Source organism: Ovis aries, chromosome 13 (assembly GCF_016772045.2).
Source record: "Ovis aries strain OAR_USU_Benz2616 breed Rambouillet chromosome 13, ARS-UI_Ramb_v3.0, whole genome shotgun sequence".
NCBI lineage: Eukaryota > Metazoa > Chordata > Mammalia > Artiodactyla > Bovidae > Ovis > Ovis aries.
In genome coordinates this window covers 23029638-23054262 of record NC_056066.1, presented here as the reverse complement: position 1 = coordinate 23054262, position 24625 = coordinate 23029638, and the positions used below count along the sequence as shown (strand labels likewise).

Here is a 24625-nt window from a genome sequence, read left to right as displayed (position 1 = left end):
AATGGAGTCATTGGGTCACAATAAGAAGATTCCTTTTAACGTCTAACCTTCTGCCTGGAACCTATTTGAAAGAAAACAGCTGCCCTGCAATTGGCATTTGTATAACTATATTGGCAATAATCACTGTTGACACCTTGATAATGGGCTACAAAAGCCGCCTGGTCGATTCTTAGGAATTGTGCATTGGGCTAGCAATTAAGTGACTGTCACCATCTCTGACATTGTACCTATTATTGACTGAAGGTTCAGGAAAATTCATTAATACCCTCACACCAAAAAAAAAAAAAAAGCTTTCCTAAACCAGTTTCCAGCATTTCTTTTGTGATCTTTAACTTGTAACAAATTATAATTAATTACCACCTCCAGCTGGTTCTGAGCTGAGTGAAAGGCAAGGTAACAAAGACAGTAAGCTCAGAGGGGAAGGAACAGGGACAGCAGTGCATTCTTCTGGGAATCTTGCTTTGCTATCAGTGAAAAAGCGCTTCCTTTTCCATGTCAGTGAATGACCAGTTAAAGGGAGGTTGTCAAGGTTTTCAGGTCCTCCTAATGCTTTAACCTTCTGTAAAATTTCTTCTCTCTCCAGATGGAAGTGAATTATTTCCTTTGCCAGCCAGGGCTAGATACGCCTATCCCAGCACCCAAAGTGCAGGAGAAATTTTCCCATCGGGCAGAAGCAGGGCCATCTGCCTGTCTCCTGGCCCTGAAATGCTGTATTAATGTAAAAGGGGGCTTTGAGGGGAAAGGCACCAAACCAGAGCCTTAGCCAATCTGAGTCCCACCCCCTGCTCTGGCATTAATGGAAGTTTGGGGATAAATCGTTTGACTTTGTCTTCATTTGTAAAATTAAAGGATCTCATTGGTCCTCGTGCTTTATTGTTTGCAACAATCTCCTGTTTCAGGTGACTCTTTACCTCCTGCAAATGTGCACTGCAGCCAACTTGACAATCACCAAAGTCCTGTCTGCTCTGGCCATGGGTTATGGTGATTGCTATTACTAATGGAAAAAATGTTCTGAATTGTTACATAAGTCTGCAGATGTCTGAGCAAAGGCTTAAGAACCCTATAATGTAAACCATGGGGGTTATTCTGGGAAGTGGAGTTTTAAAGTTTGATTCCTTTGGAATTTGGTAAGAGTGGCATGTGAAGAGGAAAGATAACATGCGGTATAATTCCTGGGAGCTTCTTCCAGATGACAGCATTAGAGTGCTCAGGCCAGTCTGGGCTTATGGCAGTGTATAAACACAGCTTCACTGAATGCACTCAACTAAGATTATCCCAAGCACACAGAAGCAGTGCTGTTAGATGTGGGAATTTCTGATAACTTATGCAGTTGATTCTAGAAAGAGTTGGAGCGGAAACACAACTTCCAAAATGTAATATGGCTTGAATTTAAGCCAACCTGCTGCAGATATATAATAAAACAATGAAGTTCTAATAATGTTCACTAGACTGGTATTAAACCAAAAACTATACAATTTAGCAAACTTCATGCATTTTCAGACTTTGACATTTTTTAGACTATCACCGGAGAAGGCAATGGCACCCCACTCCAGTACTCTTGCCTGGAAGATCCCATGGACAGAGGAGCCTGGTAGGCTGCAGTCCATAGGGTCGCTAAGAGTCGGACACGACTGAAGTGACTTAGCAGCAGCAGCAGCAGACTATCACCATCAACATCCAGGCCACGGAATCTCCCAATCAGATGGAAATACATCAGTTCTGTGGGGCTTGCACATGCTCCATCTGTCATATCACAGCTCACAGAGGAAAGCCAAACCATCACCATGCCACTTAAATGGCCCTTCTGAGAAGTCTGGCAGTATTAGGAAAGGAGTAAGTTTCCCTTTCTTAATATCAGCTTTTAGGGAAAATAAATAACCAACAGCTGGGTCCTGCCAGCCTTAACAATTCTAAATGTAGAATTATGACAGGGCTTATCTGGTTTTGTGCTTCTTAGTTGCAGTGCTATTTCTCCAAGTATGTTGAGGTATATTCTCTTTCTACATTTACACAAAGAGGTTCAAAACAAAAATTATGTGAGACTTTCATATCCAGATGCTGGTCACATTCTCAACATGGAAATAACTAGTTATTAATGACATGTTGGATCATTTCCCAAGCTATGAACTTATGTAGACGTTCCACTTATGTTTTTAAGGGTTATATGTACTTTTTTGTGAGAAAGCACCTGTTATCTTTACTACTTCTGTTTGAACTTTACGCATATTCACTAATTTGCCTTTTCATGTATCAAATTTGTGACTTGGATGTTTTGAGAAGCAGAACTGATTTTATTATAAAATCTTTAACCTCTCTTACTTACCCCCAAATTGATACCACGTATGTGATGTTATTAAGGCAAATTATCTTTATCCCAGCTTTAATGTAAGGATTATCTAAAAAGTCTCTCCCTTACAGAAATATTTCTGGAGTATATCTTCAGCCCGACAGACTCTGATTCTTATGACATTACTTCGGCAAGCCTGATGAAAGGGGGTTTATTCTTTCTTTGCAAGTTTATTTTCATTTAGATGAGCTTGGACTAACAAGCAGTCCCTAACTTGAGACAATAACTAGTACATATTTTTTATGCTGTGCATTCAGTTCCAAGTGCAACATGGCCCATCAAAGGGACACCGGACAGCAGTTCTGGACACCAAGGCTTACAATTAGACTTTTAAAAAAGAGGTTGCCAAATGAGCACGTTGAACAAAAATTCATTTCTTTCTGAAATACAAGTCCTTTAATCACAGAGTGCTATGCTATGCATCATCCTTTTCACTGAAACCTTCTGATGCCAGAATCCTGTCTGCAGTAAACACTCGAGTGTGATAGAAGTACATTCCATCTTCCTGTTAAGGTTTCCATCCTTAAATGTGACTGTATTATATAAATTTTGGCTCTGAGCATTTTAAGTACATGTATTTTTTTAATTTTTCTGTTAGTAGCAATTTAATAGACTCTTTGTAAAACTTAATTGTAGAATGATGTTAAAAGCCAGTATATTTTAATTTGAATTCTGTATTTGAAGTTTTTGTCTGCAAATACAGATTTTAAATATTTGATTTTAAAAATGTTTGAGTCATCCAAAAGATATTTTAGTGACATTAAAAAACTAATGAAAATGTCCATGTAATTTCTGGCTTTACTAATAACTCTTAACACATCCAATATTATTAAACTCCACTCGAATGACAGCAATCATGCACCAAGTTACAGAATCCAATGAAATATAACATATTACTAACAGGTTAACTCCTATTTGAAACAAACAGAAAATTTAAATCCTTTGAAAAAGTAAGCATATTTTTGTTTTTGGAGAATGTGCAAAATTCAGTCATTTAAAATTTTAAAGTTTATTAAAAGTGCTAAATACTTTTATATTAGAAGCGAATGCAAAGTGCAAATACCTTGCACTTTCTAAAACTCTTTCTGCCATCCCAGTGGAAGGAAGCAGAGCCCTCTGCTCCCAGGATCCATCATTTCTCTCCGGCCACCGCCTTCTGTTGAGCTGGCTACAGAGGCACAGTTCTGAAAACAATGCTCTGGGCTTTATAGCTCTTAGTTATGAATACTTTTCCCTTTTTTACCTCAAACTGCTGGCCAAGTGTGTCCTAAGAGGTCATTTACATCTTTTATTGGATCCTAGGGAATACTTACATATTCAGAAGTGTTTATACATTCAGAATGCTGTCCACACATCGATTCTCTTTAAGCCCTGATGCACATGAAGCATCTTTGACAACGACCAATATTGTTAACAGTGTGTTTCTTACTATTTAAGAATGTGGACTTGCTGAGTGACAACCTATAATACTGTGCTTTGAAAGAAACCAAAACCTGGCGCTCTCCTTGTGGCCCAGTGGTTAAGACTCAGGGCTTTCACTGCCGAGGGTCTGCATTTGATCCCTGGTCAGAGAACTACAATCCCACAAGCCGCCTAGCATGGCCAAAAATAAATAAATAAGAGACTTTTCACCCAATAGTGTAGTTACAGAAAGCAAACGAGGGAATGTTTATCATGAAACAGTTTTCTTTTTACAGCTCACAGCAAAAAAAAAAAAAAAACACACACACACACTTTAGAAAGTGTTCCCAAGGAGCTTGCTACTCTCTAGTTTTTTGGGGGTGTTTTCTGGCTACTGAGATTTCAATTAGTGAATTTTTGCTTTAAGTCAGCAAAATCGCATTCACTAAGTTACCCAATATTATCATTTACTCTCTGAGAAAAATGAAACCCATGAAAAATTAAGACAAACTTCTGTCTTTGGCCATATATATAACTATTTTATTCCATATTAATAAATGCCATAAAATATACTTTATTACTCTAAAATTTTAACTTACCCAGTTACTGTAAAGCAACATTTTATTCTCACTTGGATTTCAGTGAAGCTTTCTGGCTAGGGAGAGCTTTTGCAATGACGGGAGATCTTTCTGGCCAAGAGAATTCAGTCAAGGTTTGGCGAGCAGCCAAGGCAGAGGCGTGCACAGCCTCTAGTGTACCTTGTGTGACACACTGAAGTGAAACAGCCTTGAGACCGTCACGGGAGGTGTTTGTACCTAATGAGAAAACCTGAAAACACAGGCAGTTTTAAACATGGCTTAGATTACTGATATTCCAAATTTAAAGAGCCCGTTTCTTCTAGAAAATCAGGGAGGATAGAAGTCTATATTCATTAATAGGAAACACTTCATAACAACATTGGTCATGGTCAAAACTGATGGGTACCTAAGATGCAAACTAACACCTAGTGAGTTCTCACTGCCAAGCACTGTGTGTTTCCTGTCTTTTCATTCAGTCGCTAACCCTACTGCTGCTGCTGCTGCTAAATCGCATCAGTTGTGTCCGACTCTGTGCGACCCCATAGACGGCAGCCCACCAGGCTCCGCCATCCCTGGGATTCTGCAAGCAAGAACACTGGAGTGGGTTGCCATTTCCTTCTCCAGTGCATGAAAGTGAAGTCGCTCAGTCGTGTCTGACTCTTCACGTCCCCAGGGGCTGCAGCCCACCAGGCTCCTCCGTCCATGGGATTTTCCAGGCAAGAGTACTGGAGTGGGGTGCCATTGCCTTTTCCAAACCCTACTGGATAAGTGTTATTAATATTCCATTATATAGATGAGGAAACTGAAGCTTGGACGGATTGAGCAGCTGGGGCTAAACACCCCAGCTGTTATAAAAGTGTTAAATATGCCAACTTTTTATTTTAAATTTTGCTCTGGATTTATCGGTAATGAACTTTTCTCCAGATTCACACACCATACTTGAGAATATGACCAGCAAATAACAAGAACATTAATATGTAACTCTCCACGTGGCAAGCAGAGCCCTAAGCTTTTTAACTGTACAGATGAGTGTAATACTCACAACAGTGTTGTCTGCTAATCTCTATTTAAAGATGAGGAAGCCAAGCCACAGAGAAGGTTAAGTAACTCGCTCAAGTCACACAGCTAATAACTGGAGGAGCTGAGATACAACCCAGGTGGTGTGGTTCCAGCCTGTGCTCAAAAGTGCATGCTTCAATCTGTGTCCCAAGTAGAAACCTGGGCCCTACTGACTAGCTGCGGGAAATCACCTGGCAGGAAAGTACCAGGAATAGTCACTGTGCCAATTTCACCCACACAACGAAAGCAGGATAGCTTGCTTACCAGGAGACCAGTGTCGCTCTGCTTCTGCCTATAGCTGTGTTTGTACATCTACACATCACATCAGTAGAGACTAATGCTGTTTTGAGTCCAGCCCACCCCAGTAGTCACTTCCTGTTAAAGGGATGTAGATGTGAGCTGTGCTGGCCTGGGTTTTACACGCCTCACTCCCCTGGCCAGGCCGGGCAGACCAGGGAGGGCAGGACACCTCGTCCTCCTTGGCATTGCTGCTTTTAAGCACCATGTAAGGTACTGGAGGCTCCCAGTCTACACAACACTAGCTGGGAGAACTTTAACACAGAGCTAATAAATGAAGACTTAACCTACAACCACTTCAAAAAAGGTGACTGACCGCTAGCTGGGAGCCAGCCTCCGAGTCCACAGTTCACAACTGTTTCTGAGCTGATGTCTTTAGCTCTAGTGGTTTCCTCCGCCCTCTAGCTAGTTCTGCATTGAATTAGAAAGGCTATGAAAGATGCCCATTAAAGAACCAGACCCAGAGACTTCAGCGCTTTCAAAGCTCCCCTAAGTGCAAATAATCTGCTGCTGCAAAGCAAGGGGTGGGATCGCTTGCTGCCCACAGTTATTTCTGTGCTGCTCTGTAGACATCACCTTTGTGGACAGTGTTAACACCAAGAGTTTATGATATTCATTAATTCACAGCAAAATAGTTTCCCTCACATTTAAAAAAAAAAGGTGCATCTTTAATGTAAATGCTGCTCATTGCTAGAGGGACATATTGAAATTTATAAGAAGTCAAGCACCAGGGTTTTCTTGAGGGTGTCTTCTTGTCAGGTGGTTTCAGTTTTGTCATTCAGCTCTTAGTAGCAAACAGTGAAGCTCTATTTTAGAGAAAATATTTTCTCTCAACCTATAATACAGTTTTAAATCCACACCAGTTACTGAATGCTCCCAGCAACGATGACGACCGTAAGTGCCACTCGCCTCCCTATTTAAACGTCACACAAGTTTTGGCCAAAATCTGTCATTCTGCTACAGGTAGAGAGTTGTGCTGAGGAGTACATGGCAACCCACTCTGGTATTCTTGCCTGGAGAATCCCATGGGCAGAGGGGCCTGCTAGGTTACAGTCCATGGGGCCACACAGAGTTGGACATGACTGAAATGACTTAGCATGCACACACAGAATTGTGCTAAGAGTCAGGCAGCCCAGGTTCCCATCTTAGCTTGGAAACTAGCTTACCAGCTCCACTTACCAAGCTGGAAGACCTTAGCTGTGTTATCTGACTTAACCCAGTTGCTCTGTCTGTAAAATGAGGACGGTGAGAATTAGGGTGGTTTTGAAGAGTAAATGAGATGATGCACTTTAATAAATGGATGCATGTCAAGGGCTTAGCAGGGTCTCCCCTTCAGCATGTAGCCAGACAGCCTGCAGAGGTCCAGGAACTGGCCCCTGGCTAGTAAGGGGAGGATTAAGGCTAGGAGCCTCAGAATTCATGTTTCTAAACCCTGGTGCTCCTAAGCAGTCTGCCATCCTGCTGACACCAGGGGGTGGGCATCTATGGATCAGCGTTGGGTTCCTCTAACCACTGCCCTAAGGATCCACCTACACCTCTTGAGCCTTTCAGTAAGCCCTTAAGTCTCTTAACCAATCTGGTTGCCCTCTTTTGAACTTCATCCAATCTAAATACATCCCTAGTGCCTGGAAATTTCACAAGTAAACCTCATACTATAGTACAGTGTGTCCAGAGTTTTACAAGGTAGGATTATATTCTCCCTATCACATGAGGTCATTCTGCTGGGCTGACCCTAAAATGGCATTCATTCATCTCCATGAATGTGACTGGTGCCCCCAACACAGATTGTGCATTTACTGCCTTGTCCGTAGCCTGTCAGCCCTGCCTTCAGGTTTCTTGCTCACAAACAAGAATACCTCTCCTGTTCTTTGCTTACACTCATAAAATGAGTTGTGGAGTTTAGGCAGATCTGAATCCTTAATGCCGCCCCCCCCCCCCCCCCCCCCCCCCGCAACACACACACACAGCCATCCCCTAAATGTAGATAATAATCTTCACATTGAGAGTTTTCTTTCACATTTTACATTTTTAAATGATGAATGACCAACTTAGGCAGTTAATCCATCTGGACCCTGGTAAGTTTTTATGAATGAAGGGTATTTCATTTCTTTAGACTGACTCAGCATAAAAGTATCTGAAAGTAGATCAGTCCTCAAGAACCGTATTATGTATCTGTATGCCTTACGCACTGCCTTGTTTTCTTGCTTTCAGTGTCTCTCATACAAAATTACAAACTCCTTTAAGGATAGAAATGTTCACCTATTCATTTTTACACTCCACGTGACAGTCATTCAGCAGCCACTTATTGAAAGGAATCTTTGGATTTCCGAGCTTTGCAAAGATAATCAGTTTGGCAGGAGTTATACCAAAATCAGAACTCACAAAACTGGAGATTTTCTCAAAGTTAAAATGAGTAGCAAAGCTACTGATTTAGAACTGCTTGATACACATGCATGTGTGTCTACCGACAGACATGAGTAGTTTATACACGTGTATACCTTACAAAACAGGAAGAAAAGGTTGAGCTGTTCAGAGATTTGGAAGGTGGTTCAGCTGCCCTGGTGGCTCAGATGGTGAAGAATCTGCCTGCAATGCAGGAGACCCTGGTTTGATCCCTGGGTTGGGAAGATCCCCTGGAGAAGGGAAAGGCAACCCACTCCAGAATTATTCCATGGACAGAGAAGCCTGGAGAGCGTGACTGAGCAACTAACACTTCACTTTTTTTTTCAGTAAACACATGTACCAAGTGAGTTTTTTGTACCTCTGAATGAGGGGAGGCAGTATGGAGACCAGGATGGAGAATATTTTCTTTCCTTGGGTTTTTTCCCCCATTTGGTTCACACTTAGGGAAAGGAGGCATTCATTAGTATACTAGAAAGGCAAGGTATTACGTTGAATTCCTTTCAACTGGAAGAAGTAAGAGGAATGGTTGTTCTTTACAAGGTCAGTCAAAAGGAGGGAGGAGGGGTTTTGAACTCTCCCAGAATGCAGGCTGCACAAAGGTGAGGAATACACACTTTAAAGCTAGGTTGTTTTTGGTTTTTTGCTTGCGAACCATATTTTGACAATCACCCATTACTTTGTGTTGGTCAGCATAAGTATAGTTTAGTTGCCAGCTCACTACCATCCTGTTTATTTTTAAAGAGTAGACATCTCATCTTAATATGCTTTATGCCAGAAGACATTTTTCTTCAATATTATCCAAAAGAAAAGAGGATTTCCTCCTTGGAGTGGTGTGCCGGAAGGTTTAGAAGGGCAGATGGCTAACCTCCGGCTGCATATTCTCCCCAACTTAGATTTATACATGATTATGGATGGTGCTTTTCTGAGCAAGATACATTTTATCTTGAACCCAGATGAACATGAACCCAGCAAAGGCTACCCCAAAAGTGTGTGTGTTGGGGGAGGGGGTGGGTGAGGAGTTGGGTTGAACCAGTAAGAAAATTGAAGGTTCCTGACAAAGAATTTCAAGAATACTGATTCTATACTTAGAAGACTTCTTGTGAATCTAAGAAAACCGTCAGGTTCATTCTTAGGAAACCATGAAATCTGTTACAAAAGCCTCATAATATGGAGGATGCTGGACCCGCCATTCCTAGTGGGAATGCTTCCAGTAGTCGTAGCTCACTGGCGCCCCCTTGCGGCACGCAAGCCAACTCACATGTTGCCTTGGGTAAGACCCCTCAGGGAGCAGGGCAACTCAGCCTCCGGGTGGAAACTTAACCTCCAGGACTGGAGAGCGTAGGAGTCCTTTAGATTTTTGTCAAGCTCCTTCCTTATTCTTTTTCTCAATTTCTCAATTTTTTTTTAGGCCAAAGAACTGCCAACTCTAAAGGATAATGATTTCATTAATGAGGGTCAGAAGATTTATATTGATGACAACAACAAAAAGGTATTCCTGGAAAAGCTGAAGAAGGATGTAGAGGTAAGGAAGAAAAAAGAAAAAAATCAATGTAAGAGATGGCCCCTTGTATGAATGTCAACACTACTGGGTTTTTAGAAGCTTTTAAAACCATCTATTTGTATCTGAAACCAAGGCAAAAATATATGTTGTACATTAGCCAAAGCAGCTATAAACAGGTGTAGCTCATATGTGATCTGATTTAAAAGAGAAGTGTGCTGATTCAGCAGCTCCCTCCTTCAGAGGACAAACGAAAGCAGGCATATGGTGTCTTCTGCTGGTGTCCCCTCCCCCAGGGCCCCATCTTCTTGGTTGTGGGGGTGGCCTGTGCGAGGTTACAGCCCCTTCAGACCCACCGCCTTTCCCCGCACCCCAGCAACCAGGGCCAGGGTGGAGGGGGCTGACTGCATCCTGTCAAAGACCAGAGCATGTTGACAAGTGTATGGTAACTGTTTGAATTTGCGGTTTTCTCCATCTGAACCACAGCTGGGTGTCAGAAAACACCAGCCTCGATAATATTGCCACCAGCCTCTATGAAGTCAGCATCGTTGGGCCCATCAAGTCAGCCTTGCACAGCATGGGAACAGCACAGAGGCCATTTAGGACACCAGGGTCAAGGGGGATGCTGTGAGAAATAAAATACTATGTGGAAATGGCCTTTTAGTCTATAAAGGAGTTCTCTTTGTAAATATTGTTTTAAGTATTAAAAATACACCTTTCCCTATCTTTTATTTATTGTAAAGGCAGTGCAGTTCTCCCAATGAACTTCTTTATATAAATCTACTAGAAATAAATTCAGGAAAAAAGTTCTTTTTTTGAAGTGTGTTAGGTTATAGAACAGTGCAGAGAGAGTGCTAATTTAGACAGTAACTAAGCTACAGTATTCTTAGCTGTTACTTTTGTTCATGTGTGCATTTTTTGTTTTTGTTAACTTGGAAATACAGTTCCCCACATACCGGTACAGATCTGCTACTTAGAAAGGCTTTGTGAAAAGAGTCTTTCTTGTGTCATTAAAGACAAAATGACTTGGGAATTCCCTGGCCGTCCAGTGGTTAGGCCTCAGCGCCTTCACCACCAGGGCCCAGGTTCGATCACTGGTCAGGGAACTAAGACCTGGCAAGCAGTGCAGCATGGCCAAAAAAATTGAAACAAAACAAAAAAATGACCAAGAACAAACAAATGTCATGGATTAGATTATATCCCCCATGAGGACAGAAGCAGTATTATAATTTTCTCTTTAATCTCCTAACATCTTTCATTTAAAGACACATAGACTGACCAAATTAGTTCATGATTATTTTTAGGTTATAAGTTAAAGAAATTTTTTTACATTTTAACCTATATCATATATATGCTTTGATTAGAACCTAGATATTGGTTATTTGTAAAGAGGACCACCAAGTGTCTTGTTAAAAAGTGGTTTTCCTCCAGTTTCTCATTATTCAGCATTTATTTTTCCTCAGTTATCAGCAGTTTTTATTAAAATGCATATTAGTTAAGTATTTCCCTTTTACTTTGGGGTCAACTTGATCTGATAACTAAGTGCCATAGGTAGACATACTATTCGGGGGTTTTATTCATTATCCTGAAAGGCTTTGATCCTGAGAAGTAATACTGCTTTAGCAGTTATAGTAAATAGCCCTTAGGGATATCTCATCTGCTTGCAAAAATGTTTTTTATCTGTTTTTCCTCTCAGCTGTATATCTGATTTTTAGACTCCAGAAATTATGTAACTGAAGCCATTCAAATTTACCATTGAACTACACAAGGATTCTCTTTGCCTTTTCATTGTCTCTAATAGTGTTGTTGATTAGAAGATTTGGTTAATTTTAATCCCATCCATGGCTCTCCCACTTAGCTGTTTTGTTTAAATGGAGGCAGGGCATAAAGCATTCTTTCCTTTTAATAAAATGCTCAATGGTTGGTAAGTGTCTAGTTTTGAAAATCATGCAGAAGCATTATTAATTTTTTAAGCAGGTAATTATAGTAAAGTAGCTTGACAGCTGATAGAATGTAATCTAGTTTCATTTTCCATCAGTTCCATGCTTGCTAATTTAGCTGGCTGGCCTGTTTAAGTACAGGATGGGGTGGGGGTAGGGGGGTGACTTAATGTTTTAAGTAAAAAATGAATTCATTACAGCTCAAATATTTCTGTAGGAAAATAAGAACCTAGCCAGCTTCTCTCTGCATTTGAAATTCTGTTCTATTTATATGCTGGGCAAAGTAGCAAAGTACGTTAGTTCTGATAGCTTTACATGTGAGCATACGTGAGCCCTTTTTCCCAAAGAAAGCACTTGATGGAGAATGGAAGGTCACTTTTGCCCTCTGACTCTCTTCCTGTCAGCTTTGACCGTGACCATGGAGGGCTGGTCCTCATCTCTCATCGGTTCACACTGGGATCCAAATGTCACACAAGAGACTACGCTTTGTGTCCCATGGCATCCACCCCATCACAGGCCATCTCATGCCTCACATTTTTTGGGGGGGGGGGTGGCGTGGAGGGGAGGGCTGCTGCTGCTAAGTCGCTTCAGTTGTGTCCGACTCTCTGTGACCCCAGAGACAGCAGCCCATCAGGCTCCCCCGTCCCTGGGGTTCTCCAGGCAAGAACACTGGAGTAGGTTGCCATTTCCTCCTCCAGTGCATGAAAGTGAAGATTGAAAGTGAAGTCGCTCGGTCATGTCCGACTCTTAGCGACCCCATGGACTGCAGCCTACCAGGCTCCTCCATCCATGGGATTTTCCAGGCAAGAGTACTGGAGGGGAGGGAGCAGCTATCAAATCACCCATGACATTTTCCACAGAACTAGACTAAATAACCCTCTAAAATCTATATGGAACCTTTAAAGACTCAGAATTGCCAAAGTAATCCTGAGGAAAAAGCACAACACTACAAAGCTTGTTGTTCAGTCACCAAGTCGTGTTCTACTCGTCATGACCCCATGGACAGCAGAACATCAGGCTTCCCTGTCCCTCATCATCTCCTGGAGTTTGCCCAACTTCATGTCCGTTGAATGCAAAGCTACAGTAATCCAAACAGTGTGGTACTGGCACAAAAACAGACATACAAACCAATGGTATAGAACAGAGAGCCCAGGGAAAAAACCAACACACCTACGGTCAAAGCAGACAAGAATATAAAATGGGAAAAAGATCATGTGTTCAGCAAGCGGTGCTGGGAAAGTCGGACAGCCGCATATAAATCACTGACATTAGAACACACCATCACGCCATGCCTAAAAATGAAATGGCTTAACAACATAAAGATATGACCATAAAACTCCTAGAAGAGATCATAGGCAAAACATTCTCTGACATAAATAGTACCAGTGTTTTCTTAGTCAGCCTCCCAAGGCAATAGAAATAAAACAACAAATGAGACCTAATCAAACTTAACAAGCTTTTGCACAACCAAGGAAACCATAAGCAAAATGAAAAGACAGCCTACAGAATGGAAGACAATATTTGCAAATGATGCGAACAACAAGGGCTTAATTTCCCAAATATATAATCAGTTCATACAACAAAAACACAAGCAACCCAATCGAAAAATGGCAGAAGATCTAAATAGACACTTCTCCAAAGATGACATACAGAGTTTATTAACAGCTCTTTGCTGCTGCTGCTGCTAAGTCACTTCAGTCGTGTCCGACTCTGTGTGAGCCCATAGACGGCAGCCCACCAGGCTCCCCCATCCCTGAGATTCTCCAGGCAAGAACACTGGAGTGGGTTGCCATTTCCTTCTCCAATGCATGAAAGTGAAAAGTGAAAGTGAGGTCGCTCAGTCATGCCCGACTCTTAGCGACCCCATGGACTGCAGCCCACCAGGCTGCTCCCTCCATGGGATTTTCCAGGCAAGAGTACTGGAGTGGGGTGCCATTGCCTTCTCCAACAGCTCTTTAGCCACACAGTTTTCAATAAGTGTTTGTAACAGGGCTCGTAAAGGGAATACTAGCTCAGATTTGGCATAATGAGGAATGAATTATGAGGGCAGTGGGTTAGGTGGGATATTCTGAGCGACAAATAAGCTGTTCAAGGTCTGGCGGACAGTTATTAAGAAGTTGGAAAGCAGGGGAACCTAAAGATTTTTAAATCTTCATGGTTTGAAATTTTATATATTTAAAAATCACTCATTTGAGTTGGAAGTTTAAAGGAATGAGCAGAAGACAGTAAATGTGTTTAAGTTCCAAATATTAGCGGGAGACACACCTCCGGGCAGCCCTGAATCCCTCTTCTTGGGGCCTGTCATCTTCAGCCCACAGTAGTTTTGAGATGCCGTGCAGCGACTTTCCCCAGCAAGAATCTCAGGTCTGCTGCCTATTGTGTTTCCCTCTACTTTAGAAGAGATTTTTAAACGATGTTTTGTGATAAGAGCTGGAGCCTCAGTACAGGCTGTTCAACACGTCTCGCCTCTTGGCGTGTCACCTGAACCTGTATGTTTAAGTTACATACTTGATGGAAAAAAGGCTTTTACCTCAGTAACAACAGGGAAAGTTATACAAACCACTTCCACTGCTACATGCAAGGCACTTTTCATTGCCCCCACTACATTCTCTCTAATCCCTTCTCCACCACTGTGAGTTTTGTGGTGCGGTCCCATTTTATAATTAGAATAACTGAGGTTCAGAGTAGTGAGTTCATCATCAAGACACGGAGCGAATAGGCTCATCAATACCATTTTTCATGGAACAGAGGCGAGGATGTAGAGATCAGACTTGTGGACACAGATGGGAACAGACAGGGTGGGAGGAACTGAGCACGCCGCACTGACACATATACAGTACCGTGTGTAAGACAGACAGCTAGTGGGCAGCGGCTGTAGAGCACAGGGCGCTCAGGTTGGTGGGAGGGGGTGAGAGGGAGGGAGGAGATGCATGGATGCCTGTGGCTGATTCACGATGCTCTGCAGCATAAACTTACACAGCATTGTAAAGCAACGATCTCCATTAAAAAAAAAAAAAAAATCCATAAAAGATGGAGCAAGTAACCTAAGGTTTAATTGCCCATCTGACTCCAAAACTTAACTTCTATTTAAGATGATCTGATAGTTCAGTGGGTCACGTGATCAGCAAAAGCTATACGTTTAACTCCTGCGCTGTCCTTGGTCTTCTTCATTTGTCTCAGTCACACAGATTTGAAGACTTCATAATCCCCATTTCTTATATAGTCCCCACTTGGGGCTGCAACTCACCTCCTTAGTCTTGGGTATGTCAGAACAACTTCTTACCAGGAGATGCATTTTTCATCTCACTGACACTTTACTGGGTGATGCCGGGAGCTAACTTCGCTTTTATTATTGAATACAAATGTTTCCTTTCTGGGTAAGGAGTCCAAACAGTGGTCAGACCACAGATCAGAGACGCAGGAAAGGAGCTCTGGGCCGGGCTGACCTTGTGAGTAGCACAGGTGCCGGGGAAGATGTGGGCGTGAAGACTCACTCTACTTTGTGGGGCAGTACAGCCCAGGCTGTTACCCTTTCCCTGCCTGACCTTTGTCATGTTAATTACAGGCAGCCCCTTTTGTACTCTCCAAAACACTGGAAAGTGGATTTGTACCTCATCCATCTGAAAGTCAAACGGACCTATATGTACAGAGAATCTCTGCTCTGCAGAGCAAAGACACGCTGTAAATGACCTCATTTTGCTTCCAGTGGGTGCTGCCTCTTGCAGTCTCATAGGAAGATTTTTTGTTGTTGCTTTATTCTTTTTATTTGGTTTATGGGGTTGTTTTTCTTAGAGAAAGGGATCAGGGGAAGCTAGAGGAAAGGGGGACAGGGGAAGTAGCAGCAGGCAGCCCATTCACTTGTTCAGTAAATATCGAGTAGCTACATCACTTACCTGGGAGTCAGGAGGGCAGCGATGGTGTCACCGAACCAGGTTCGTCTGTGCCCAACCTGGAGCCCGCCAAACGCCGAGATGCCGAGGTCTGCAGCGGAGGGTTTATTCTCAGGGCAGCCAAGCAGGAAGAGCAAATCTCCAGTCTGCCTCCCCAGGCCAGGGGCTCGCTCGAGGAGGTGTTTACCAAGCGGCAGGGCGGTCTGAGGCGTGGAGCGTGGGGAAGGAAGATTGGGAAAAGGTGCGGGAACCCTCGTTCGGCGCAGGCGTAAACCAGGCTCCTGACCTCTGCACGATCCAAAGATGGGGCTGGCCATCCTCGCACGTGTGAAAGGAGCCTCACGCATGCCCAGCTGAAGGGTCGGTGGGTCTGTCCAGCCTTCACCCGCTCAGCTGGAACTCGACAGAGCTGATTCCAAGTTCCTAGAGAAAACCAGGCAGACAACACTGTTCAGGCTACATACCCCTTGGGGGACTCGCGAGTCTTAAACTACCTTGATTAGTGAAGGCAGGGGAGATGATCTGACTAGTCATAATGCAGTTTCAGGGGCAAAACCTGCCAGAGCCCCTGTCCTCGGGGGCCTGCAGTGTTTGGGGAATATAGAGAAGTTTCTCAAATAATTTAATAAAATGAAAAAAAAAAAGTGAAAGTGTTAGTCACTCAGTGTTGTCCAATTCTGGATTCCATGGACAGTAGCCCTCCAGACTCCTCTGTTCATGGAACTCACGTGTGCAGCTAAGCCAGGTGTCCGCAGGGCACACGTGTGTGCAGGGCACACAGGCCCAGGCAGGAGTTGCAACAGACTTCCGAGAGCAAGGGCCCTGCAGCCAAGACCTCACGATCTCCTGGGAGGTAAAGGGCCAGAGGCCAGAACAGAATGCAAGACGGCCTGAGGGGTGATGAGACCAAACTATCTAGGTCCCATGGACCACGTGAGATTTTGTTTCTACCCTTTGAGAAATGAGACCCCATCGAAAGGCATGACAAGATGAAATGCTTCCCTCACCAGAGGACCAGAAGGGGAAGTCCGAAAACATGCAGTCCTTGCCACTTCCCAGGGACCTTCCAAGGGCCAGAGGAAGCAGGGAGGGGGAGAAGGGGGCTTGTGCCTTGTCACCCGATAAGCTGAGCAGGACCAGGCCCAGCCAAGCCCCACCCACCCTGCACCCACTACACACTCATGGGTAGGAGATGTTGCCACCTGGCAATCCACATCTCCAGCTGTGCCCACACCTCTGGAGGGCATCTAGGATGGGCACTGGGGGCGAGGGGAACAGGCCAGAGAGAGCTCTGGATAAAAGGGCATGGGAGGGGCCCAGGGAGGAGCCTCCCCGGCTCCCACTCCCACCAGGACACCCCCGAGCAGGACTAAAGGAGGGTGTTGTTGACAAGAGCAGTGACAGAGGCATTTGCTGGTTGATTGGGACATTGGTGCTTTTACTTATTTGTGATGGACAGCATAATACTCAGCTTCACTGAGTGTGCCGTTTCAAAGTGCTTTCACAAGCCAGATCTGAGAGGCTCCCCTGGCAGCACCGTGGGAGGTCCCTGGGTTCCCCTTAGCCAGTCTTAATCGCTGGGAGAAATCTTTTCTTCCTGAGTGTCCTTGCCAGTCGTGCTCTCTGCACTTGGGTGCAGTCCTCATCGATGTGATGCACACTTCCCTCTCAGCTTCCAGCCTTGCAGTTCAGGGAAGCGGTCCTGGCTCTGAGCCAGCCTCTAGTGGGAGGCTGCAGCTCTGCCCGAGAAGCTGCCTGGGAGGAGACTGCCCTGGATGAGAGGCTCCTGGCTGCTCTGCAGGAAGTCCTCTTCCCGCCTCTGCTGCCCCAGGGCTCACTGCCTTCTACGTGTGCTTCTGTGAGCTTGCTGTGTTTAAATCTGGGGCTGTATTTAAGGCATAAACAATCGTGTCGCTTCCTCCCCTCCAGTTTCTTGCCCAGTTGAAGCTCATGGACTACAGCCTGCTGGTGGGAATCCACGACGTGGAGAGAGCCGAGCAGGAGGAGGTGGAGTGTGAGGAGGACGGGGAGGAGGAGGGGGAGAGCGACGGCGCCCACCCTGTGGGGACCCCTCCCGACAGCCCTGGGAACACGCTCAACAGCTCCCCACCCTTGGCTCCGGGCGAGTTTGATCCAAACATTGACGTCTATGGAATTAAATGCCATGAAAGTAAGTGGAGATACCATCCACTTTTTTTTTTGCCATTGGTTTTTGTTTGTTTGTTTGTTTTGCACTGTTAATCTACTGGTGATCATCAACCCAGTTAAAAGTATGCTGTCCTGTAAGACTCCTTCTCAAGAGTCCTAATCAGTTGATTTCAGGACAGAGTATATTAAAGGTAACTGTAATCCCTGGTTTTGAAATGTACTGTGAGGAAATCCTTGAATGGTGGGCTGTTGAGGGAACGGGTGAAACCACACAGCGGTGTGCTGCGTACATACAGCACCCTTAGGCACGTGCTGTGTAAATGTCCATACCACGGGTAAGAAATATTTTTAAACATTTTTTTTCTTAGCCATCTTTCTTTTATGTGGATCTCAAATCACAAGTCTGTCCTGAGCTAGCCACACACATGGTCCACACCAGACCTCCTGTGGACATTGTGTAGGGCAGGTATCCTTCCTTCTCGGGAAAGGAAGCTGAGGCTAGCCCAGGTGTGGGAAGAGCATCTCCGATTTGCTGCTGCGTATCTGTCCTCTGCTCTTCCCCCATTAAGGGGTCTGTGGCTCCTTAATCAGTCAAAGTGAGATTGATTTTAATCCTCAATATCTGGGTGATTAGATATTTATAGGAATATTACATGCTATGTTAGCTACTTATACATGAAAAAATCTGAGATAAACGCAGGCCTCTGGGTTTTTTTTTTTTCAGTAATAAAAATTAGTGGTGCATCATTGTTTAAAAAAAAAAAATCTCATGGCATAGCAGCCAAGTTGAGTTTGAGTTCTGCTTTTTATTTTGCTCACCAAAATGGTTTCTTCAACACAGAAAATTAGAGTCAAGTATACTTGAACAATAGTTCATAATTGAAACAGCAGCTTATTTGTGGAAATATGTAGAAGATGGGTATTGTAGATGATGTATGCCTTTATCCAGTTCTGATACTAGAGCCAACGAGCATTAGAACAATTACAGTTCTAATAACAGTACAGAGTGTAAGCATAATTACTTCTATTGGGTTGGCCAAAAAGTTAATTGAGATTTTTCCATAGCATCTCATGGAAAAACCGGAATGAACTTTTTGGCCAACCCAATTCTTGTTTTAAACAGTATTTCTTTAAAAAGCACTTTTCTTTATACCAAAGTAATATACAATCACTAAAGAAAATGCAGATTAATAAAAAACATACAGCCTCACCCTTGGACCTCTGCTGGTAATATCCTGGGGTTATATTCTTTTTTACTTTTTAAATTGAGAGAGAATTGGGAACAGAAAGTTAAGCTGTTTCCTGGGGATGCACAAGACTTTCTAACAGCCCCTACTGCCTTTGCTTTCAGACCTTGAACCCCTCCCCCCTCCCCCCTCGGCAGTTCACACTGTCCCAGGTGTTGTCACCATCTGTCCCACAATCATGTCTCTCATCCCTTACAGATTCGCCTCGGAAGGAGGTGTACTTTATGGCAATTATTGACATTCTGACTCATTATGATGCGAAAAAGAAAGCTGCCCACGCTGCAAAAACTGTTAAACACGGCGTAAGTATCTCCGTTTGGTTTCCCTCTCTGCTCCCTGCTTCCTGTCGTGCAGGGGCCCTCGCAGGTCCACTCCTTTCCTGGGAGCTGCCCAGTCCCTTCCATGGCTCGGGTTCTCTGTGGGGCTGCACTCCAACGCAGAGTCAGAGCTCCCAAGGCCTCTGGCAAGTCACTTGGACCCTGCGCGGCTCTTCTGTTACCCACTGGGGTTATTAACAGACACATGCATCATGAGAATATTACACAAATTCTTTTTTTGTTTGAAAAATGCTTCAAAGACAAAAGCGCTGAATGACGACAGTTGTTTTAATAAAAAGTGCTTAGAACTGAAGCACTTAGTCTCTACTTAAGATGCTTCTAAGAAACACAGTATCTCTTTCCACACAGTGGACTGTAGTTTTTTTTTTCTATTACAGAAGGTTTTTGAGTGCAAGATCAAAGTTTAGTGATACGAGTCCCTCGCTTTTATTGTCCTTGTCTGGAATTCTCACTGTTCCCGGCATATGTTAACTTGTGGAATCCCGTGACAAGCCTTGATAAGGATAACTAGTGTGCTCCTTATCAGGTGAAGGAGCTGAGGATGAGCATTTACGGAGTAACTTGCCAGGATCAGGTCACTAGGCAGGGTAGAGAGGACTGCTCCCCAGGACCCAGCCCCACCCCCTAGTAAACCAGTGAGGCCCACTTGCCAGTTGGACTTCGCCAGTTGTGAGTCCCCACTGTGCCTGCCTTGTAGGACCACATGTTGGCTTTCCAGGTGTGCTGAAAAGGCCACACAGCCCACCACGTGCGGCTGAACTTGTGCTCTGGCTCGTTCACACTTCCCCAGTGTGGAGTCAACCAAGATCCACCAGAACATCGACATCTATTAAAGGCTCTTTTTCTTTATTTTAAAATCAAACAGGCTGTCATTCCAGCAATGGAACCAGGCCAACACCATATCCCATTTGCCACAGAAATATTTCAGTCACATTGCCAACTAGTTACAGTGTTCCAGCTTTGTGCAGTGCCCAAACCAGGACCTTACCCCACCCACTGAACACATTGGAAATCCTCTGTCAGAGAGGAGGGTACACAGCAGTTCTCACAAGGGTGGGCACTGCAGCCTTCTGAGAACCACTTTAAAGTCTGTGCCAGCCAGATGCACCACCCCTTCCCCAGATTCTGAGTCCAGTTCAGGAGGCTAGTGGGGGAGGTTGTCTCTGAAAGGCTCCAGTAACTCCGATGCTCATCTCTGGTTGAAAAGCCTGGCTGTACTGCAGGGACGGAACTGGGCCCTGAGTCCCTACCTCACCTCTCCAGTTGTGTGACCTGGAGGAAATGACCTGGAGGAAATGCCCTGGCACCCCGGTTCCCCCAGCTGCTCACAGGGCCCTAACGCCTTGCTGATGAGGCTTTGTGGTGAGTGGGGAGAGGCTCTGTTTGTTCCCATCCTTCCTCAAACCTGTATGATATTCTAGACCAGGTGAAACTGGAAATGTGCCAGGGCAAACACGCCCAGCCTAAAATCGGGTGCAGTTTGCAAGAGCAAGACATTACTCTCTGCAAAGGAACGTTGTGTCAACCTGCTGCTGGGAACCGTTTTCTGCCTTCAAAACCGGGGCTCCTCTGTGGAGATCCCAGCGGCCCAGGCCAGGCATGGAAATTACAGTTTCCCCTGTGAGCTGCTGGTATCAAAATAGCACCTGGTGACTTGGTAAAAACTCTGGTCCTGCCCTTTGCAGCTCTGAAAGCTGGCCAGTAACTACCGAGGGTCTTCTGGTCTGCACTGTGCTCGTCACAGGAAACCCCGCTGAGCCTCTTCGAGGGGCTGGCTTCCCAGCTCCAGGCAGGCCTCTGTGAAGGGGGACAGCGGCACCCCTGTGCCTGCGCTGCGAGGACCAGCCCTGGCCCCTCAGGGGAAGCACAGTCACAGCTGACGCCACCCCTGCCACTGCCGCTCCTTACTTCTGAGCACCCAGCAGCTTACTTTGGTCCTGAAAAATGAACACGGCCCTTGTGTCCTTGTCATCGGAGTTTCCCTTTGGCCAGACATTGCTGTTGGTGTCCTTCTCAAGGCATCTCCCATCTGCTCTCCTGAGAAACAGAAGTGTTGTCCCCGTGGCTTCTGGAGGCCACACAGATGCCACATTTGATGGGAACATCTCAAACGTGGTTGGGTTTGGTTTTATTTTTTTGGTGGCAGCAGTCACAGTGTATATGACACCAGCCTCTGTTTTTCCTGAGACTCTGCCTCATTTTCACAACCAGATTCTTAAGAGTCTTGGTTATTCAGACCCATATCCAAGATACTCTGAGTTACGAGTAGAGGCTGCACAGGTTTGAAAGTTTCATATTCAGCCGCAGTGGAAGCTGCTGTAGGTGCTGATCAGGTAGTTCTAACAGTATCACTCTTCCTCTTCTCCCACCCTGCCCAGGCTGGTGCGGAGATCTCCACCGTGAACCCAGAACAGTATTCCAAGCGCTTTTTGGACTTTATTGGCCACATCTTGACGTAACGTCCTGCGCAACTGTGGATGGATGTGAGCATGGGAAGGATAGAGGTGGCTTCAGCGCAGGAAAAATGAACACCAAACTCAGTGAAGCACACCTCCTCGTTTACATCTTCAGGCCAAGATGACTGACTTGGGGGCTACTCGCTTTAATAGCTACCTGATATTTCCCAGCATCATTCTAGCTATTTCTGACGTGTGTGTGTCTGCGCGTGTGTGCATCTTAAAAATCGATTGATTAATGGAAACTGACCAGCTTTGGTCAGTGTGTGTTTGGGGCAACAAACCTCTGATTCCAGCTGTGGACAAATGAATGAATGAATGAATGAGTGAGCGAACACAAGAGGGGGGAGGGGGAGAAGGCAATGCATGTCAGACCAACCAGGTTGGCATCACACGATAAACTGTGGATCAGTTTATTTTCTGGAATTGAAAGATGTGAGACAGTATTCGTAATAATAATGAAGATAATAATAATGATGATAATAATAATGATGGTGATTAAGAGGGGGAAAAAAAAAAACTTACTGCAGATGTTACACTTCTTCCACGCACGCTGACACTCCTTAATAGTTGTACCTGGGCGCTGGACGAAGGAGGCTGGCATCTCCCGTGCCTCCTGGTTTGGGTGTCGGGACTCCCTGTGTCCGGGGACAAACGCCCCTCCTCCAGCAGGAAGCTGATGCCCCTAGTGACTCTTCTCTGTACATTTTCACCTCAGTAAATATGTCCAGGAAAACTGCTTACTTCTCTTTTCTTGCCTGGAGCTTCTTCATTGATAACACTCTTTCGTTGCAATACAGGAATTAATGCTACAAAATAAAAACAAAAGCTTATCTGAAAAGTGCATAGTTTTGGGCAATGGTATCTACATCTCCCATGGTGGGAAGGTGAGCAAAGCATTTAGAACTCTCAATTCTCCTGTTGAACAGTGGTATTTTGTTATAAATTTGCCCTTTAACTGAAATCCTCAATATTACTGTTTACATTATTAGGAAAACAGGGATATTTTTGAATCTAAAAATTTAATGTACAGCACGTGATTTTCGAAGTTTACATGTAAAGTCATTTTACAGTGTAGGTGAAATAATGTTTGTCATATTTTGAAATGTATCCTGCAGTTACGTTTTGGAGTGAATGTTTTATTCAAAGTACCAGGTAGACAGTCTTTTACAGTAAAAAGAAAAGGGTTGTTTTCCTCCAGATGTACATTATCAGTCTAATGATTTTTTTATTTTTAAAGAAAATGTTTAACCCAGATCTGGTTATGTAAGTTCATTGCCCTAAACTGTGCTGACTGTGTCTAATCAAGTTATAAATTTCCAACATCGATCATGTATTTACCAACTTCCTGGCATTTTCTGAAAGGCGTCAAGCTAAAATATTAGACTTGCTTAGGAATACGTTATCAACTTATACACTGTGCTAAAGCTGTGCCTTTGAAATTCTTTGTTTAAAATGTGAGATGATTTTTGTAGGCAGGTTCAGGAAAGAAAAAAAAAAATCCACCCTTTAATAATTACTTGCAACTCAACAAGTAGTCCCGCCATACTGCCTCTTCCAGTAACTTTACTTCAGGGCTTATCAAGTCTGCAACTGTGCCCACAGTATATAGGTTTACTTCAGAAAATACGAGGTGACAGCAGCTGGAACCTGGGGGGCAAGGCCATTCTACCCCATCTACTGACTTCACTCGGAATCGTTATCCTCAGCAGACGACGTTAACAGCACTGTGATCTGGTTGTCCAAATTTGTATTTCATGTGTCTAAATTAATTGAAATGGTGATTTAATATGCCCCCACCCCCACCCCACCATTCATTCTGGCATCGAGTCCCTTTCAGTGCTCTGAAGTTAGGCTGCAGTTTCTTTAATCCAGGATTACAAATGTGAGACCCTGAAGTAAAGAGAAGGTACCCACACATTATTTGAGTAACTGTTTCCTGTGTGGCCCATCTGTGTATGCTTTTAGAAGTTTACAGAATGCTTTATTTTTGTCTGTAACAGTCTCTGTCATCCATCCTGTTGATCAAATCTTTGGACAGAGTGAGGAAGTTTGCCTTGTATCTCCTAGTGCTAACAGTACACTCCAGTTATGAGCCGGGCTTTACAAAATAAAGCACTTTGATGACTCACAAGGTGGAGTCTTTGTGCTTCTCTCTCAACTGTGTGTCTCTTTATTGCAAACAAAATTTAAATACTCAGTACTAAGAGTGTCTTTAGCTGATCCTGAAGAAGTAAAGCTAAAATTGAATCTTTTCACAAACAGGAGCTTTGCCTTCAACCTGTGAACTATTTCACTAGTAAATAGCAGAAGCGTGCCATGACACAAACAACAAAATTGACTTGTTGAAAGACGGACAGAGAAAGAAACCTCTTCCGTGAATACACTTTAAAGTTACGCAGTTTTATTTTTTTAAATCTACCAACCATAGTCCTGTGGGTCACTCAGCATTTTTTGAAACTTTACTAGAATGCCATTGGTGGCTTCTAAAAAGCTAGAAGGCTTTTTAAAGCATTCCCTTGTCATTGTGCCAGGTGAGCAAACACAGTTAAGCTAGAGTAGCACTTGTTTTGAAAATGTGTAATGGTTCTAATGGGAGAGATGTCAGGGGATCATTTGAGCATCATACACTTTTCACATCTGCTGTGTGCACGCTGGTTCTCATGGAACATCAGCTGAAAACAGAAGACTGCACCCCAATTAACTGCACTGGTAGGAACACGCCAGGCACACCCTCACACGATGAGGGTGAGCTCAACATGCTGGGGGGCACACTGGCCAGGGCCTGCTGACCTCACATCACTCTCCTTCCCTTACTTTCAACAACCTGGCAGCTGCAGCCCTTCTGATGCCCACCACCCATGACCACAGGCATCCTCCACGTATTTTTCAAGATAACATGCCACAGTCACTGTAGTAGTTATGCATTTCCTGACCGTTTAGTATGTAAAACTGTGCTACTGTCTGTATTGATAGGCTCCTTTTTCACCAGTGTATCAGTAATGACACTTTTGGGTGTTGTG

At 44.1% G+C, this 24625-nt stretch overlaps 1 protein-coding gene across 5 annotated transcripts in view; it reads left to right on the top strand.

The window, feature by feature from the left end:
- PIP4K2A (phosphatidylinositol-5-phosphate 4-kinase type 2 alpha) overlaps positions 1 to 23736 on the top strand; it is a 181839-nt gene extending 158103 nt beyond the window's left edge. For 3 of the 5 annotated variants that reach the window (XM_060397330.1, XM_060397332.1, XM_060397331.1), the window contains 3 exons: positions 9494 to 9607; positions 17343 to 17583; positions 19007 to 23736. In XM_060397330.1, the coding sequence (XP_060253313.1) occupies positions 9494 to 9607; positions 17343 to 17583; positions 19007 to 19323 (672 nt within the window). In that variant the 3' untranslated portion in view covers positions 19324 to 23736. The remainder of the gene's footprint in view (positions 1 to 9493; positions 9608 to 17342; positions 17584 to 19006) is intronic. The other 2 variants (XM_004014221.6, XM_060397333.1) reach the window with 1 other exon arrangement.
- The last annotated feature ends 889 nt before the right edge of the window (positions 23737 to 24625 follow it).